The sequence below is a fragment of the Myotis davidii genome, unplaced genomic scaffold (assembly GCF_000327345.1).
Source record: "Myotis davidii unplaced genomic scaffold, ASM32734v1 scaffold847, whole genome shotgun sequence".
NCBI lineage: Eukaryota > Metazoa > Chordata > Mammalia > Chiroptera > Vespertilionidae > Myotis > Myotis davidii.
In genome coordinates, this window is record NW_006298049.1 from 59,589 (window position 1) to 75,124 (window position 15,536).

General features: G+C 34.5%; 1 protein-coding gene across 6 annotated transcripts in view; it reads right to left on the minus strand.

Moving 5' to 3' along the window:
- SOS2 (SOS Ras/Rho guanine nucleotide exchange factor 2) overlaps nucleotides 1-15,536 on the minus strand; it is an 86,070-nt gene that overhangs the window by 12,721 nt on the left and 57,813 nt on the right. For 4 of the 6 annotated variants that reach the window (XM_015570489.1, XM_006773754.2, XM_015570486.1 and 1 more), the window contains 6 exons: nucleotides 12,861-12,964; nucleotides 10,589-10,811; nucleotides 6,661-6,780; nucleotides 6,352-6,514; nucleotides 2,198-2,315; nucleotides 1,047-1,219 (listed from right to left, as the gene is read on the minus strand). In XM_015570489.1, coding sequence (XP_015425975.1) covers nucleotides 1,047-1,219; nucleotides 2,198-2,315; nucleotides 6,352-6,514; nucleotides 6,661-6,780; nucleotides 10,589-10,811; nucleotides 12,861-12,964 — 901 coding nt within the window. The remainder of the gene's footprint in view (nucleotides 1-1,046; nucleotides 1,220-2,197; nucleotides 2,316-6,351; nucleotides 6,515-6,660; nucleotides 6,781-10,588; nucleotides 10,812-12,860; nucleotides 12,965-15,536) is intronic. The other 2 variants (XM_015570487.1, XM_015570488.1) reach the window with 2 other exon arrangements.

Sequence of the window (15,536 nt, forward strand, 5' to 3'; positions counted from 1 at the left end):
CATTTTCATAATGGTGTACTTTAGACTTTAGGTCATTCTTTCTTAGGATTTTAGGGTACTTTGTTTTGAACTGGGAACAAAGAACAGTTATCATCTTATAATTTAGGAGGGAAGAATGGTGGCCATTTTCATTCAATATGCCCAATCTGCAGACTACATCTGAAAGTTTAGCATAATTTTTAATGTGAGGTGAACTTATTCAGATGTTATTTTATGTTCTGATTTTCAAATAAGTATAAAACAATAAAATTCATTTCATAAATATAATATCATAATTTACTCTAATTTAGAAGGTATTCCACATCTTACAGTACCACAGAATCAATATTAGGAATTATTGCTGAAAATAAAACATCATTTGATACAGCGGTTCTCAACCTGTGGGTCGCGATCCCTTTGGCGGTCAAACAACCCTTCCTTAGGGGTCACCTAAGACCATCCTGCATATCAGATACTTACGATTCATAACAGTTGCAACATTACAGTTATGAAGTAGCAACGAAAATAATTTTATGGTTGGGTCACATGAGGAACTGTATTTAAAGGGCCAGAAGGTTGAGAACCACTGATTTGATAGAATGTTTAAAAAAATAATATTTTGCTATGTGTACATACATACTATTCTACGAGCACCTTTCTATTTAAACCCAGTGTTCTTATGAAGGTATTAATTAATGTTTTATTGGTATGTAAAATACCTAAAATAGATACCAATTAGTGATAGTACTAGTAGTGGATTTTCTTTTTACTGCATGAACATCAGAAAGGTTCTTTCATTCCATTTCTCATATATTTTTTGCAAGTGTTACTTGAACCAGTTATACAAAAAAGCAATATTTTCAAGAGAAAATACCTAATAACAATTAACTTTAGATTGTTAATATAGAATATGTAATATTTGCCATTTCTATCTATTCATTAATTATTAACAAAATTATCTTATTTTCATAGAAAAGTACATAGCAAATGTGTGGTTATGATATTTTTAAGAGATGACAGAATTTAACATGTTCTCTTTTAAAGATAAGCCAAAAAAATATATTTACCCTCATTTCTGGTTCAATCCGTAAGCAATAAGGTTGATTTTGATACTGCTGAATTTCTCCAGTAATTTCAGCCACTTTCCTCCTCTTACTGAAATTGATTAAATCTTTCCCTTTCTTTTTTAAAAAATCATTATTCCCTTCTTCAGTCTTCAGAATATTTGTTAAATATATTCCTAGTAAAAAAATGTATTTGAAGAAAAATTATAAAACTAATTAACCATTTGGGAAAAACAACCTATTTAGAAAAGTTGAATAAAATCCAGCAATTCTATTCCTGAATGTTGATAAGTCTGACAGACGTAATAATTAACTCTACATTAAGAATTTAACGTGGAAATAATTTAAAATAAAAATATTAGGGTTTTGAAAAAGCTTAATTTGTCACTTCTTAGACTAGTAGCCTAAAATAAAAGGGATTCGTTCACAAAGTCTAAATTGTAGTGCTAAATCTATTCTAACCATTTTAATATTTGGTTATAATATTTAATGCCAATGATCTTAAATGATTACTGATAAATTTTAAGCTAATTCTAATTAATAAGACTAGAGATTTATAAACTAATTTTGTTCCCCAAAGCCCATAATTTAAACAGAAAAAGAATTATTCCTCATTCTGGGACAGTAAGAAAACTTTAGTTCCCTTTTCATGCATAATTATTGATTTATTTAAATCAGTAGCTCTCATCTGGGGGCAATTTTGTTCCCTAGGGGATATTTGGGAATGTCTGGAGACAGTTTTGGTTGTCACAACCAGTTGTGTGCGCGAGTGTGGGTGTGTACACTCATGCATGCTATGGTATGAATGCTCAAAAGTCATGTTGAAATCCTAATGCCCAATATGATGGTTTTAGGAGGTGGGGCCTTTCAGAGGTGCCTAAGTCATGAGGGTGGAGCCGTCATGAATGAGATATGTTCTCTTATAGAAGAGACCCCAGAGAGCTCCTTACAACAGCTCTATGAGGTATTATCAGTCTTCATTTTACAGGTAAGGAAATAGAGAGTTTAAGTTTTATTTATTAATATAGATAGCTAATAAAAGTAGATGCTCTCAGGTATCAAATAAGGACAATCTGCCTCTCAAGGATGATTTCTTTTGTATACAATACTAGTACACTTTCCCCCAAAATATAAGTACATACCTAGTAACTTACCAAAAAAAGGCACACAAGGTGGATTGATTGACTTAAGTTTTACTAAGTATTTTTTAAAGTGATCTTGACTTAATTCCACAGCTTCATCCAAAATTTTCCTTTTTCTTTCCTGCAAGGCCTTTCAAATATATAATTAAGTATAACTTGTTTTTACAGTTCAATCTTATTTTATGAATGCAGAGCTTTTAACTTTATACATTTTTATAAATATTTGAAAAAACAATTTTTTAAATTAAGAGATAAGTATTCCTTTCTGCACTTGCCTGAAATTTATCTTCTGATATCTATAAATATAAAACTTAAAAACCTAGGTTTTTTTTCTAATATAAATTAGAGGATTAAACAACAAAAAAATTCTTCCTCTGGACCTCATTATTAATAATTCTGATTAAGGCAGAGTTTTAAGTTATAGCTTTAGGAGAGAAATATAATTTCCTAGTGTTCAAATATTCTTCCACTGAAAGATATTTTGAGGCTATGGCAAGGTTTTGAGAAGGAGAAGGCTGTGAGAAGACAAGAACTAAATAAAAATTTACTAAGTCAAGTAAGCAGAGTCATTTATTTTATATTTCATTATTCTATTTTCTTATTAAAATTAATTAATTACATTATTTTAACCTGATAGTATATACACACACACACCCCCACAGCAAATATTATACCTGATGGAGAACCATTCAATGCATTTCCTTTAACTTATTACAAATCTGATCAAAGGGATGTGAGATTTCCATCAAGAAAACCATGAACCATGCCGAAACCGGTTTGGCTCAGTGGATAGAGCGTCAGCCTGCGGACTGAAAGGTCCCAGGTTCGATTCCGGTCCAGGGCATGTACCTTGGTTGCGGGCACATCCCCAGTGGGGAGTGTGCAGGAGGCAGCTGATCGATGTTTCTCTCTCATCGATGTTTCTAACTCTCTATCTCTCTCCTTTCCTCTCTGTAAAAACTCAATAAAATATATATATATAAAAAAAAGAAAACCATGAACCTTATTAAACTAACTAACTAACTAACTAACTAACAGAAACATATGCTATGTTCATGTCATGGTTGGGAAGACACTGTAAAAACGTCAGCTCTTCACTAACTGATTTACAAAAACCATGCAATTCCTATCAAAATCCAAACTTTTAAAAAAATCAGCTTAAAACTTAAGCTGATTCTTAAATGTATATAGAAAAACAAAGGGGTCAGGAGTAGTCACTCTTGAAAAAGAATGATTGGTGGGAACTTACAGAAGGCAACCAATTGATGTTTCTCTCTTTCTCCCTTCCTTTCTCTAAGCATGTCCTCAGGTGAGGACTAAAAAAAAAAAAGAAAGAAAAGGAAAGGAGAAAGGGAATAAGCATGAAATTCAGAATCAAAAGGGTAGCTGGCTCTGAAGGGATAAGAAAAGAAATTGAATTTGTAGAAGTTCTTAAATTAGATGCCATGTATAGAGGTGTTCTTTATAACTAATACACATTTTCAGAAATATTGTTCTGTACACAATATTATAAGAAACTAAACCTGAACTTCTTAAACTAAATACACTATTTAAGAGTATTTCAGAATCAGAATTGAAATTAATTTATTAAAAGATTAATATTTGGCACTATTTGACTGTTAATATCTTTAATACATAAAAAGTTCATACAGCCCTAACCGGTTTGGCTCAGTGTATAGAGCGTCAGCCTGCGGACTGAAGGGTCGCAGGTTCCATTCCGGTCAAGGGCATGTACCTTGGTTGCGGGCACATACCCAGTGGGGAGTGTGCAGGAGGCAGCTGATCGATGTTTCTCTCTCATCGATGTTTCTAACTCTCCTTTCCCTCTCCCTTCTTCTCTGTAAAAAATCAATAATAAAAAAAAAGTTCATACAAATCAACAAAATGAAAACACCCAAATAGAAAAAAACAGACATGGAAGCCATTTATCCTCCACTTCCCTCTAATCACAACCCTCTGAAAGAACCAATGTTAAGAAAAATGTATGTATCCTTCCACACTATTCTCAATGCTCATACAACTTCACTTACATGTTTAATGTTTGTTGTTTGTTACATCAAAATGAAATCATATTATACTCATTATTCTGATGTTTTTTAAATGACTTTCCCCCAAAATATCACAAATACTCTTCCAAGACATACATATAGATCCTTATTGACGTTTTTTTTTTCTATAGCTGAACAATATTCTACATTATAGGAGTAGGACAACGTATTCAATCATTCTCTTATTGATGAACATCCAGGTTATTTCTAGTTTTCTGTTGCCACAGTTAATGCTACAGAAATTACATCTTTGTACATTAACTTTATAGTCTGGCTCTTTTATTTCTGGATCTAAGACTATGCACATTCTAATTTTAACATTTATTTCCAGATCACTTTCCAGAAAGACTGTAAAAATTCACATTGCCAAAGGCAATATATTTGCATTGCTGTGCCTCTAACATTTTATCCTTCACTTAGACCAGTGGTTCTCAACCTTCCTAATGCCGCAACTCGTTAATACAGTTCCTCATGTGCTGTGACACCCAACCATAAAATTATTTTCGTTGCTACTTCATAACTGTAATTTTGCTAGTTATGAATTGTAATGTAAATATCTGATATGCAGGATGTATTTAGGTGACCCCCGTGAAAGGGTTGTTCGACCCCCAAAGGGGTCGCGACCACAGGTTGAGAACCATTGACTTAAGACAATAAAAAAGATTTTCTAGGTACAAAAATAAAGGAAGAATTCATAAATGAAGGATTGATACGTTTAACTAAATAAAAATGATAAAACTTCATACATAAAAACATTATATAAATTTTTTAAAAAGCAGTTAAAGACAAAGAGAAACTGAAGAATACCTGGGCTATATTTGACTAGGTATGAATATCTTTAATATATAAAAGATGATAAAAATTAATAAGATGCAAACATCCAAATACCAGTAAGAGTATATAAATTACAAAGAAGAAAGTAAAATGGCCAATAAATACATTTAAAGACATTCAACCTTACTACTTTTTTTTTTTTTTACATATCTAAAAAGAAGGTTTTTCTCCGGGCTATGAAATCTGTAAATAAGTTTTTAATAAGGTAATAGCCAGAGGGATTTATCATATCTTGCTAGAAAGTACCTTGATGATATTATCAAAAGTCTTAAAAGGTACAAATACTCTGAACCAGCTATTCCACCTCTAGAAATTTATTCTAGGGAAATAATCAAATTCTTATGAAGATTTCTGTAAATGGATGTTCCATGTTAAATTACTTACCACAGCAAAAAAATCAGAAGTAGCTTAATTGTCCCACAATAGTGTGTAAAATAAATTATGGTTTATATCACTGGATATAAAATAACTCAGTCATTAAAAATTTGTTTTTGAAGATAAGCTAATAAAACAAGAAAATATGCCCTAACCGGTTTGGCTCAGTGGATAGAGCATCGGCCTGCGGATTAAAGGGTCCCAGGTTCGATTCCGGTCAAGGGCATGTACTTGTGGGCACATTCCCACTAGGGAGTGTGCAGGAGGCAGCTGATTGATGTTTCTCTCTCATCGATGTTTCTGACTCTCTATCTCTCTCCTTTCCTCTCGGTAAAAAAATCAATAAAATATATTTTTTAAAAAACCACCAAGAAAATATTTATTGGAGGTACAGGCCATAAAAATCTATGTACAATATCATCTAAATTTTATTATTAAAAACATGTAAAATATCCTTCTATACTTTCTATATCTTCTAAATTTTCTATAATAAACACTAAACATATACTACTTTATGATTTGAAAAAACAAATAAATTTAGGTTTTAGAAAGGGTTCTCTCCATGTTATTATTTCTCTATCTACCAAAGATGATTAAAGCAATTTGTATACTTATATCTGAAATCCTTTGTCATTATTTAAAACTATCAATCAATGTGCTGTTGAAAAAATATCCATTTGGAACTTCATTACATTTTTGGTAAGCATATTAATTAAACAAAGTCCCAAGTCCCAGATTCTTTCATGAACCCTAGGCTTACTTTGTATATATTGATGTAATTTTCTAATATCTTAAAATCATTGCATTTAAGGGAATAAGATAGATTTACAACAAAAGATAGGTGGTAGAAGGAATCTCTTTAATTTTACCTTCCCTCAAAATAATGTAATATTTAAGCCTAAAACTTACCTCAAAGGTATGATCTAGTCTGTATACTGACACTGAGTTTACTGCACTGACTATTTCCAATACACCATTGAAATTATTCAAATCTTGAAAAACTTGCAGAATTTCTATAATTCTACTTAGTACTGCCACCCGTTCCTCAAAATTTTCTGCTTCCACAATGCACCTAACAAAAAAAGAAAAAGAAAAAAATTCATGGTTTAGAAACCAATTTCCTCCACTCATGTAGAAAATATATTTTCAGCAAGGATTTTGGCTTATATATTAGTTAATATTATGATTAAGAATGAGACACAGTAAGTAAAAACTTACTTTTCAAACCAGAGAGTAAGATTTGTAGTATGGCGAATCATTTTTAATAAATTTGGAGAATTTATTTCTTTATCTTCTTTGGTCCATACACTCCCTACAAGTTCAGAAGGTTGAACTTTCCTGTGGAACCAAAAATCAATGCAACTTAACCTACAAAGGATTATCAAAATTATTTAAAATTCTAATACTTAATAACAAAAACACAATTAACCTAAAAGATAAGTGGACAAATATAAGAAGAGGTAATTCACAGAGGAATAGACCCACTAGCCACAAATATAAATAAATACTTTCTCTTACTCAGGGAAAAGAGCATTAAACCATAATGAAATCCCATTTTACTTCAGTTAGACTAATAAAAGTCTCACACCAAATGGGCAAAAATGTGAAAGAACAAGAAATTTCCAATACTGGTGTGAAGTAAAAATTGATACGGCCACTTTATAAAGCAATTTGTCAATGTCTCATAATACTGAAGATATACATACTAGATCACCCAGCAATTCTATACCTGTACTCTAGGTATATACTCTAGATACAACAGGTTATAAGAAAACATTTATGGGAATGTTCAGTGAAGCATTGTCTGTGAGAGTGAAAAGTCCCAAACAACCTAGAGGCTCATCATCAAGAGACTGTATAAAATATGGAGTATTCTTACAATGGAATACCATACAGCAATTAAAATAAGCAAACTAGCCCAGGAGGTGTTGCTCAGTGGTTGAGCATCGAACCATGAACCAGGAGGTCATGGTTAGATTCCCAGTCAGGGCACATACCTGGGTAGCGGGCTCAATTCCCAGTAGGGGGCATACAGGAGGCAGCCAATCAATGATTCTCTCTCATCATTGATACTTCTATCTCTCTCTCCCTCTCCCTTCCTCTCTCTGAAATCAATAAAAACATTTTAAAAAAAACAAAAACAGAAAAACTAGAGTTATATTTCTTAACTTGAACAAGAGCCAGAAACAATTTAAGTAAAAAACAAGTTTCAGAATGATACATAAAGTTTTAAAATGTGAAACAAAGCTATCTATTGTTAATGAATGTTTATATTGATATTAATTATAAAGATATAAACAGGAAGAGTAAACACTAAATATAAGATAGCGATATTACTTGGGAGAAAGAGGAGGAATGGGGTTGGAGAGAATTACACAAAGGATTTCAACTTTATTCATAATTCTTTTGTTGTTCATGAGTGCTTATTATATTATTTTCTACATTTTTTTGGAATACCTGAAATATTTAATAAAAATGTCAAACAAAAGAGCTGATTAAATAATTGTACATAGTGAGTTAGGGTTACATAATTTAAAAAATTGACCAGCACCCTGGCTGGTTGTGGCTCAGTTGGTGGAGCATTGTCCCATTCACTGGTTCGATTCATGGTCAGGGCATATCGGGGTTGGGGGCTCAATCCCCAGCAGGGGGCATGCAGGAGCAGCTGATAGATGTTTCTCTCTCTCCTCCCTTCCTCTCTCTAAAATCAATAAAAACATTTTTTAAAATAAGTTTTCTTAAAGTGGTTCTATTATTTCACCAGAAATTTAGTTTAGTGTTAATGTTTTATGTAGTTACCCATCTTCCATAATACACATATCATTTAACAAAGGTATTCCTATGTTCTGAAAGCAAGTCCACATAGAGCTAAGTGCTTTTTTCTTTCTGATGTCTATTCATGTAACAGTCACCATATGAAGAAAAACTTGATTCAGTACTATCTGCTTTGTTAACTCAAGTAATAAGTCCTTCCATTCCTACTTATCACAAATCCCACATTATAAACAAAAACAACCTGAACTCCAAATTACATAAAATATAACATGACACTCTGAGTCAGATGTTGACAACCTCCAACTTGTGTACTAAATTCTGAATAACACAGCCAAGGCAAAGCACAGGCCCAATTCTAAAGTAGACAGAGTTTTTTGTCTAGTGCTAATGGAAAATATCCCTTCCTACATTCCCTATTAGCACTAAACTTTATATAATCTTACTTTTCTATGTAATCCCTGTTTAAAAAAAAAGGCTGCTAATCAGGATAACTTATTTTTATATACAGAGTGTCCCAAAAAAATGTATACACACACTTTAAATAATTATAAAGGCAATGTTTATTAAAATACACTAGAGGGCCGATGCACAAAATTCGTGCATGGGCGCAGGGGTTCCTTCAGGCCGGCCTGCACCCTCTCCAATCTGGGATCCCTCTCGCAATCCGGAACCATTGGCTCCTAACCGCACACCTGCCTGCCTGCCTGATGGCCCTAACTGCTCTCCCCTCCTGGCCTGATCCCCCTAACTGCCTATCTGTTATCCCTTCCTCTCTACGTCCTTCAGACCCTGGCACAGGTGTGCTGAGAGGTCTCCGCCGCGGCCCCACCCCCATCCTGATTGGTCATTACATGACGGCGTCCAGGTCAATTTGCACATTCCTCTATTATTAGTATAGATTTCATTTTCAAAATTGAGCTATCAGCTGTTAAAGTGTGTATACATTTTTTGGGGACACCCTATATATGTATATTTTTAGTCCTCACCCCAGGACATGCATACAGGGAGGAAAGGGGAGAGGGGGTGAAGGGGAGAGGAGGAGAGAGGGGGGGGGGGAGAGAGAGAGAGTTCATTTGGACCAGCAACATTTTGGTGCATAGGACAAAGCTCTACAACTGAGCCACTCGAGATATAGGGTGATGGCAAGAACACTATATATAAAGAAAGGTGATGGAATACAGATTAAAATAAATATAGCCAAGCACATTTCTAGTGATCCTTAGAAATGAAAGAAAATGGTTTGGAAGGATTTTTTGTTTTTTAATTTATTTTTTTAAATAGTTTCATTGATTTCAGAGACAAAGGGAGAGGGAGAGTTAGAAATATCAATGATGAGAATCACTGATTAGCTGCCCCTGCACACCCCCTACTGGGGATCGAGCCTGCAACCCAGGCATGTGCCCTGATCATGACCTCTTGGTTCATAGGTCAATGCTCAACCAATGAGCCATGTTGGTCAGGCTGGAAGTTTTAACTATGGTTCGTCATCACACTACTTCAGAAATAATTTTTCTTTAAAGTTAATATTGACTTCAAAGAGCTAATGCTATTTGAGATGCCTTAAAAGAAATTAAGAAATCGTTATTCCTCTAACAATTTTGTTATTCATTAGCCTGACAAACCTAACCCTACCAAGCTCCCAAGAAAAATTCTGATTATGTAGAATCTGAAAAAAAGAAAAGGAAAAAGAAAAAAGCTTGTCTCACTCAATATTCTATCTACTTAGTCGCCAAGAGCCTAGTATCTATACTGACTGATTTAGCTGAAACAACTCAATAAAGCAATCTGAGAGAGGTAGTATTAGGAGTAGGAGCTCAGTGACTACTTTGAAAGTGGCTGTTGTTCTATTGCATTAGTATTCTCTCTGCCCCTGCTCTTGTGAAGGATTGCTAAATACCAAATCTGGGCCTATACAGCAATACATTTTAAGACTTTTGCCAGCTGAACAGACTGAAGTTAAAAACTGTACTATAGCTGTAGCCAGTTTGGCTCAGTGCACAGAGCGTTAGCCTGTGGACCAAAGGGTCTCAGGTTCGATTCCGTACCTCATTTGCAGTCTCCTCCCCAGCCCGGGCCCTGGTCAGGGTGCATGCAGGAGGCAACCAATTGATGTGTTTTCTCTCACATCCATGTTTCTCTCTGTCTTCCCCTCTCTCTTTCACTCTCTCTGAAAATCAATGGAAAAATATCCTCAGGTGAGGACTAAAACAAACAAACAAAAAAAACAACTGTGCTATAAACTTTCCATCATGCCCATAAGAATAGATGAAGGAATTTTTAAGCACTCATGAATAATTTACTAAATGTTCTGAAAACAGAGGTAGGTTCAAGGTTCTTGAAAACAGAGCAGCATATTATTGATAATGTCTACCTGTAGAGATCAGATTCCAAAAGTGTCAGCTGACGTGCAATTTCTATTGGATGAAGTGTCATGAGATCAAATGTTTCAAACTGTCCTGGTCTGCTGATATGCCATTCAATTGGCGGAGGTGGATTTTCAAAGGTAATATTATGGCTTATTCCATTTGCCTGAGCTTGTTTCTTCCTCTTGATGATCTTAGCAATTGACTCTACCCATTTCTTCATGGCTTTCCCTAGATAAAGATACAAACCAAAAATGCCTTTTATTTGATAGATAACATAAACCTTTACATAATGTTAAACATTTATCTAGCTTCAACAAGGACCAACTCAATGGTGTCTTTTTGTTTCATCTAACCCCAATCGTGCCCTCCCTTCTATCCCTGTTATTTAAAAACAAATATAATATTTAAGTATATATTTATTTAAAAGTTAAAGATTTTTAAAATAACAATACCATGATCACATATAAAAATGACAATAACTTGTTAATATCATCAAATAGTGTTCAGTCTGGCTGGCATGGCTCAGTGGTTGAGCATCGACCTACGAACCAGGAGGTTGGGGTTTGATTCCCGGTCAGGGCACATGCCAGGCTATGGGCTCAACTCCCAGTGGGGGGTGTGCAGGAGGCAGCCAATCAATGATTCTTTCTCATCACTGATGTTTCTATCTTCCTTTCCCTCTCCCTTCCTTTCTGAAATCAATAAAAATATATTAAAAAAATATTAGTGTTCAAATTTCTCTGATTATCTCATGTTTTCTTATAGTTGGTTTGAAATAGGATTTGAATGAGATCTACACATTGCACTGAGTTAGTGTGTTTCAAGTCTCCTTTAATCTCTCATTTTGCTTGTAATTTATTTTTACTCTGTGTTTCCCCAAGCCGGAATTCTGCCAATTCCATCCCTGTGGTATCACTTCCATGTTTTGCTGTCCCTGTATTTTCTGGAAATCAGATACATAGAGACTTGATCTGATTCAGGGTCAATTTTTGACACGAATACTTGCCAGTATATTTTTAACAGGAGACATAGAATGTCCAGTTACTTTTCTTTTTGAGATGTTACTAGGAACTGAGAAATGGTAATCTAATTCTATCATCCTTCTTCACTTAGTAGTTATAATACTTCTAAAAAAGAAACTTTCACAATCAACTATTTGGTTATCCTGAGGTATGTGTATAGACAAGCCCTTTAGATATTAACTATAGACATTAATATAAAATTTACTTGTTTTATTCTAATACGTGTGTGTATTATAAAAGCTTCTTAGATTACATACATTTTAGTGTCTCCATTGCAATATTATATAAATTAATTCAGTACTATAAATAATTTTAAAGTACACCTGAAAATTTTATCTTGAACATCTCAAAATTTAAAGAAATCGTATTCTCTATTTTAAGTAAAATTTCCCTTAAAAAACAAGTACATGAAATAAGTTAGGCTTAGTTATAGTATTCTTTTTTTTAAAAATATATTTTATTGATTTTTTACAGAGAGGAAGGGAGAGAGACAGAGAGTTAGAGACATCGATGAGAGAGAAACATCGATCAGCTGCCTCCTGCACATCTCCTACTGGGGATATGCCTGCAACCCAGGTACATGCCCTTGACCGGAATTGAACCTGGGACCTTCCAGTCCGCAGGCCGACGCTCTATCCACTGAGCCAAACCGGTTTCGGCAGTTATAGTATTCTTAATTAACACATTATACTATCAGATAAAATATAAATGTTCTTGATTCAATAACATACGTTTCATGACACATACATCTGTTTAAATGTTCTTGGCCTAGACTTTCATTTCACGGGCTGTGTTCTGCTATTTCAGGTAGGAAACTCCTACCTTTCAGATGCCAAAATCTATTAAAGACTTTTCCAGGGGGAAGTAAACATTATTTAAAAAGTTATTAACTTTTCAAAACTAAAGAATAAGATTAAAGAGACTAAGGAAATATTTGTAATTATACAAATATATAATTAGTTGAAGGAATGGCAACCTTGACATGAGATAAAAATAAATGGCTTAAATTTATTAAAGAGGACTTCTGACTTCTTTAAAAGAAAGATTCCACTAAAAAACTTGAAAAGGTAAGGTTCTAAGACTTCAGGTGGTTCTAAATATATACAAGTTCCTTGGAGTCTTTAAATATTATTCCAAATCTTATTTCAGTTTTTTAAAAATGAAAACTAGTTTCGCTTTTAAATTAAAAGTCACACAAATTTAAAAATAAACTCATGTGTGACATAAGATTCAATCAAACCTTTAAATAATATACCTCTTACACTTGAAATGAAGGATTCTAGTCTTTCGAGCAACTCCAAATCTCTTTCAAAGTCATAAAAATGGTGTTCAACCCAGTGCCGAAATACATTTAAGATCCTGATAAAATGGGGAAACAAACAAACAAACACATTTTAATGAAACCTAAGCATTCAATTATACTTCTTTTACCTCTCTTAATGCTATGGTGATAACTTTACATACAAAGGCCATAACACTGACAGAGCCTGCAATTTGTACTTAATTAATATCGTAAGTGCTTCAACAATATGAAGACAGATCTCAGACTGTTAATTATTTTAAAATTATACTTTTTAAATATTTTATAAGCATAATAAAAAATGGTTCCTGTAATTGTTCCTTCAGCAAAAGTACCTTTTCTTTATTCAGACGTGCAAAATTCATTCTCTATATTATACAAAGCTATTTTGAATGCTTATGTTAAAAAGTATTTTTATGATCTAAATTTTTATATATTTTCCATATAAGATGGAAAATCAACTAAGGTTTAATATATTTGGTTCAAATTTCTATGTAATTTACAGACATATCCACATTCTTTTTTTTCAAAAGAAAAAATATTTCTGACAGAGCTATTTTGTTTTGCAGTATCACAAAATATTACTTATGACTGTCCAAGTAGAGATTTAATCAATCTATACAAATACAACATTCTACTCTTAGACTTAGAGATACAGTAAATTAATTAGATTAGCATTTTTCCTTCATTATTTCAGTGGGTGACTATTTCTATATTTTTATTCAATTAATTAGAGTGACATTGGTTAATAAAATTATATAGGTTTCAAAAGTAGAGTTCTACAATACAGCATCTGTATATTATATTGTGTTCACCACCCAAAGTCAAGTCTCCTTCCATCACCATTTATCTACCCTTTACCCTCTTCTACCTCCCCCATCCTCCTTTCCTTCTGGTCATCACCATACTGCTGTCTGTTCTGTAAGGATTTTTTGGTTTTGTTTTGTTTTTTTTAATCTCTTCCCCTTTTTCTAAGATTTGCTTCTTTTTTTACGGTAAAGCAGTATATTCCATTGTATAAATGTACCACAAATTTTTTATCCACTCATCTACTAATGGACACTCGGGCTACTTCCAAATGTTGGTTACTATAAATAGCACTGCAGCAAACATAGGGGTGCATATATTCTTTCAAATTAATGTTTCGGGTTTCTTTGGATATATTCCCAGAAGTGGAATCACTGGGTCATAAGACAGCTCCATTTTTAATTTTGTGAGGAAACTCCACACTGCTTTTCACAGTGGCTGCACCAATCTGCATTCCCCCATGAGGGTTCCCTTTTCTCTACATCCTTCCCAACACTTGTTCGTTTCTAGGTTAGCTTTCTTCTTTTCTAACTGACAGACAATAGTTTTTCTCCCAGGCTAAGAAAATTCTTTAAATTCCTAATCTCTGTCATGCTATCTGAACAAATCCACCTTAGTCATTGTGTGCCTGGTTAGGTCTGTGGCTTAGAAAATATTTCAAGATATTACAAAACTGTTAGCTTCTAGTTTGCACAGGGTTAATTCAAATAACTACTTCCATTTCCTCTCCTTCCTAGTTTCTACAGTAGCCAATGTAATTTCAAAATTATTATATAAGAGAAAAAATAGCTCATAATTAGAGTTCATCAAAATGAAAAACTTCTCATCAAAATATATTAAGAAAAGTAATAGGCAAGCCACAGATTGAGAGAAGATATTTATAAAACATTTATTTGAGAAAAGACTGGAATCTAATCCTACTCAGTAACTGTAACAACTCAACAGTAAAAAAAATAAACAACTCAAAAAATAGGCAGAAGATTTGAATAGATTCTTCACAAAATAAGTATGAATAGCCAGTAAGAGACAATGTAAAGTTCTCAAACATCATTAGTCATCAAATTAAAACCACAGAGAAATACCACTATACCCCCTCAGTGTATATAAGGTATAAAGGTAGTCATCATTAAATGTTAATGAGGACTTGAAGCAACTGGGACTCTAATACATTGCTAGTGAGAGTGTAATCTACACTAATAAAAGAGAAACATGCAAATTGGTCATCACTCCACTATGCCCACGAGCCAATCAGGGTGAGTATGCAAATTAAGCCAACAAAGATGGCAGCGGCCAAGGAGCTGGAGTGAGCAGGGGGCTTGGGTTGCCCCCAGCAATGGAGGAAGCCAAGCTTCCCGCCTGCCCTGGCCACCGCTGAAGGAGTGGCTGGGGACCTGGGTCACCAGGGGCAACCCAGGCTTCCAATCGGCCCTGGCCTCTGCTCAAGGAGAGGCTGGGGGGCCTGGGTCGATGGGCGCTACCCAGGCTTCCAGCTGGCCCTGGCCTCCACTCAAGGAGGGGTTGGAAAAAAATAAAAGGAGTGGCTGCCCACCACTCAAGGCGGGGTTGGAAAAAAAAAAGGAGGGGCTGGAAGCCTGGGTCACAGCGAGGCATGGCCAGCCTGAAAACGGCCCTCAGTCTCTTACCCAGGCTGGCCATGCCCCCCCAGTGGGGACCCTCACCCCATGGAGGTGTGGCTGGCCTGCAAACCACCGCAGGCCCCTTGCCTAGGCTGCCCCATCCCCCAAGGGAACCCTCATCCTGATACAGGACACCCTTCAGGGCAAACCAGCCAGTCCCCACCCGTGCACCAGGCTTCCATACTAA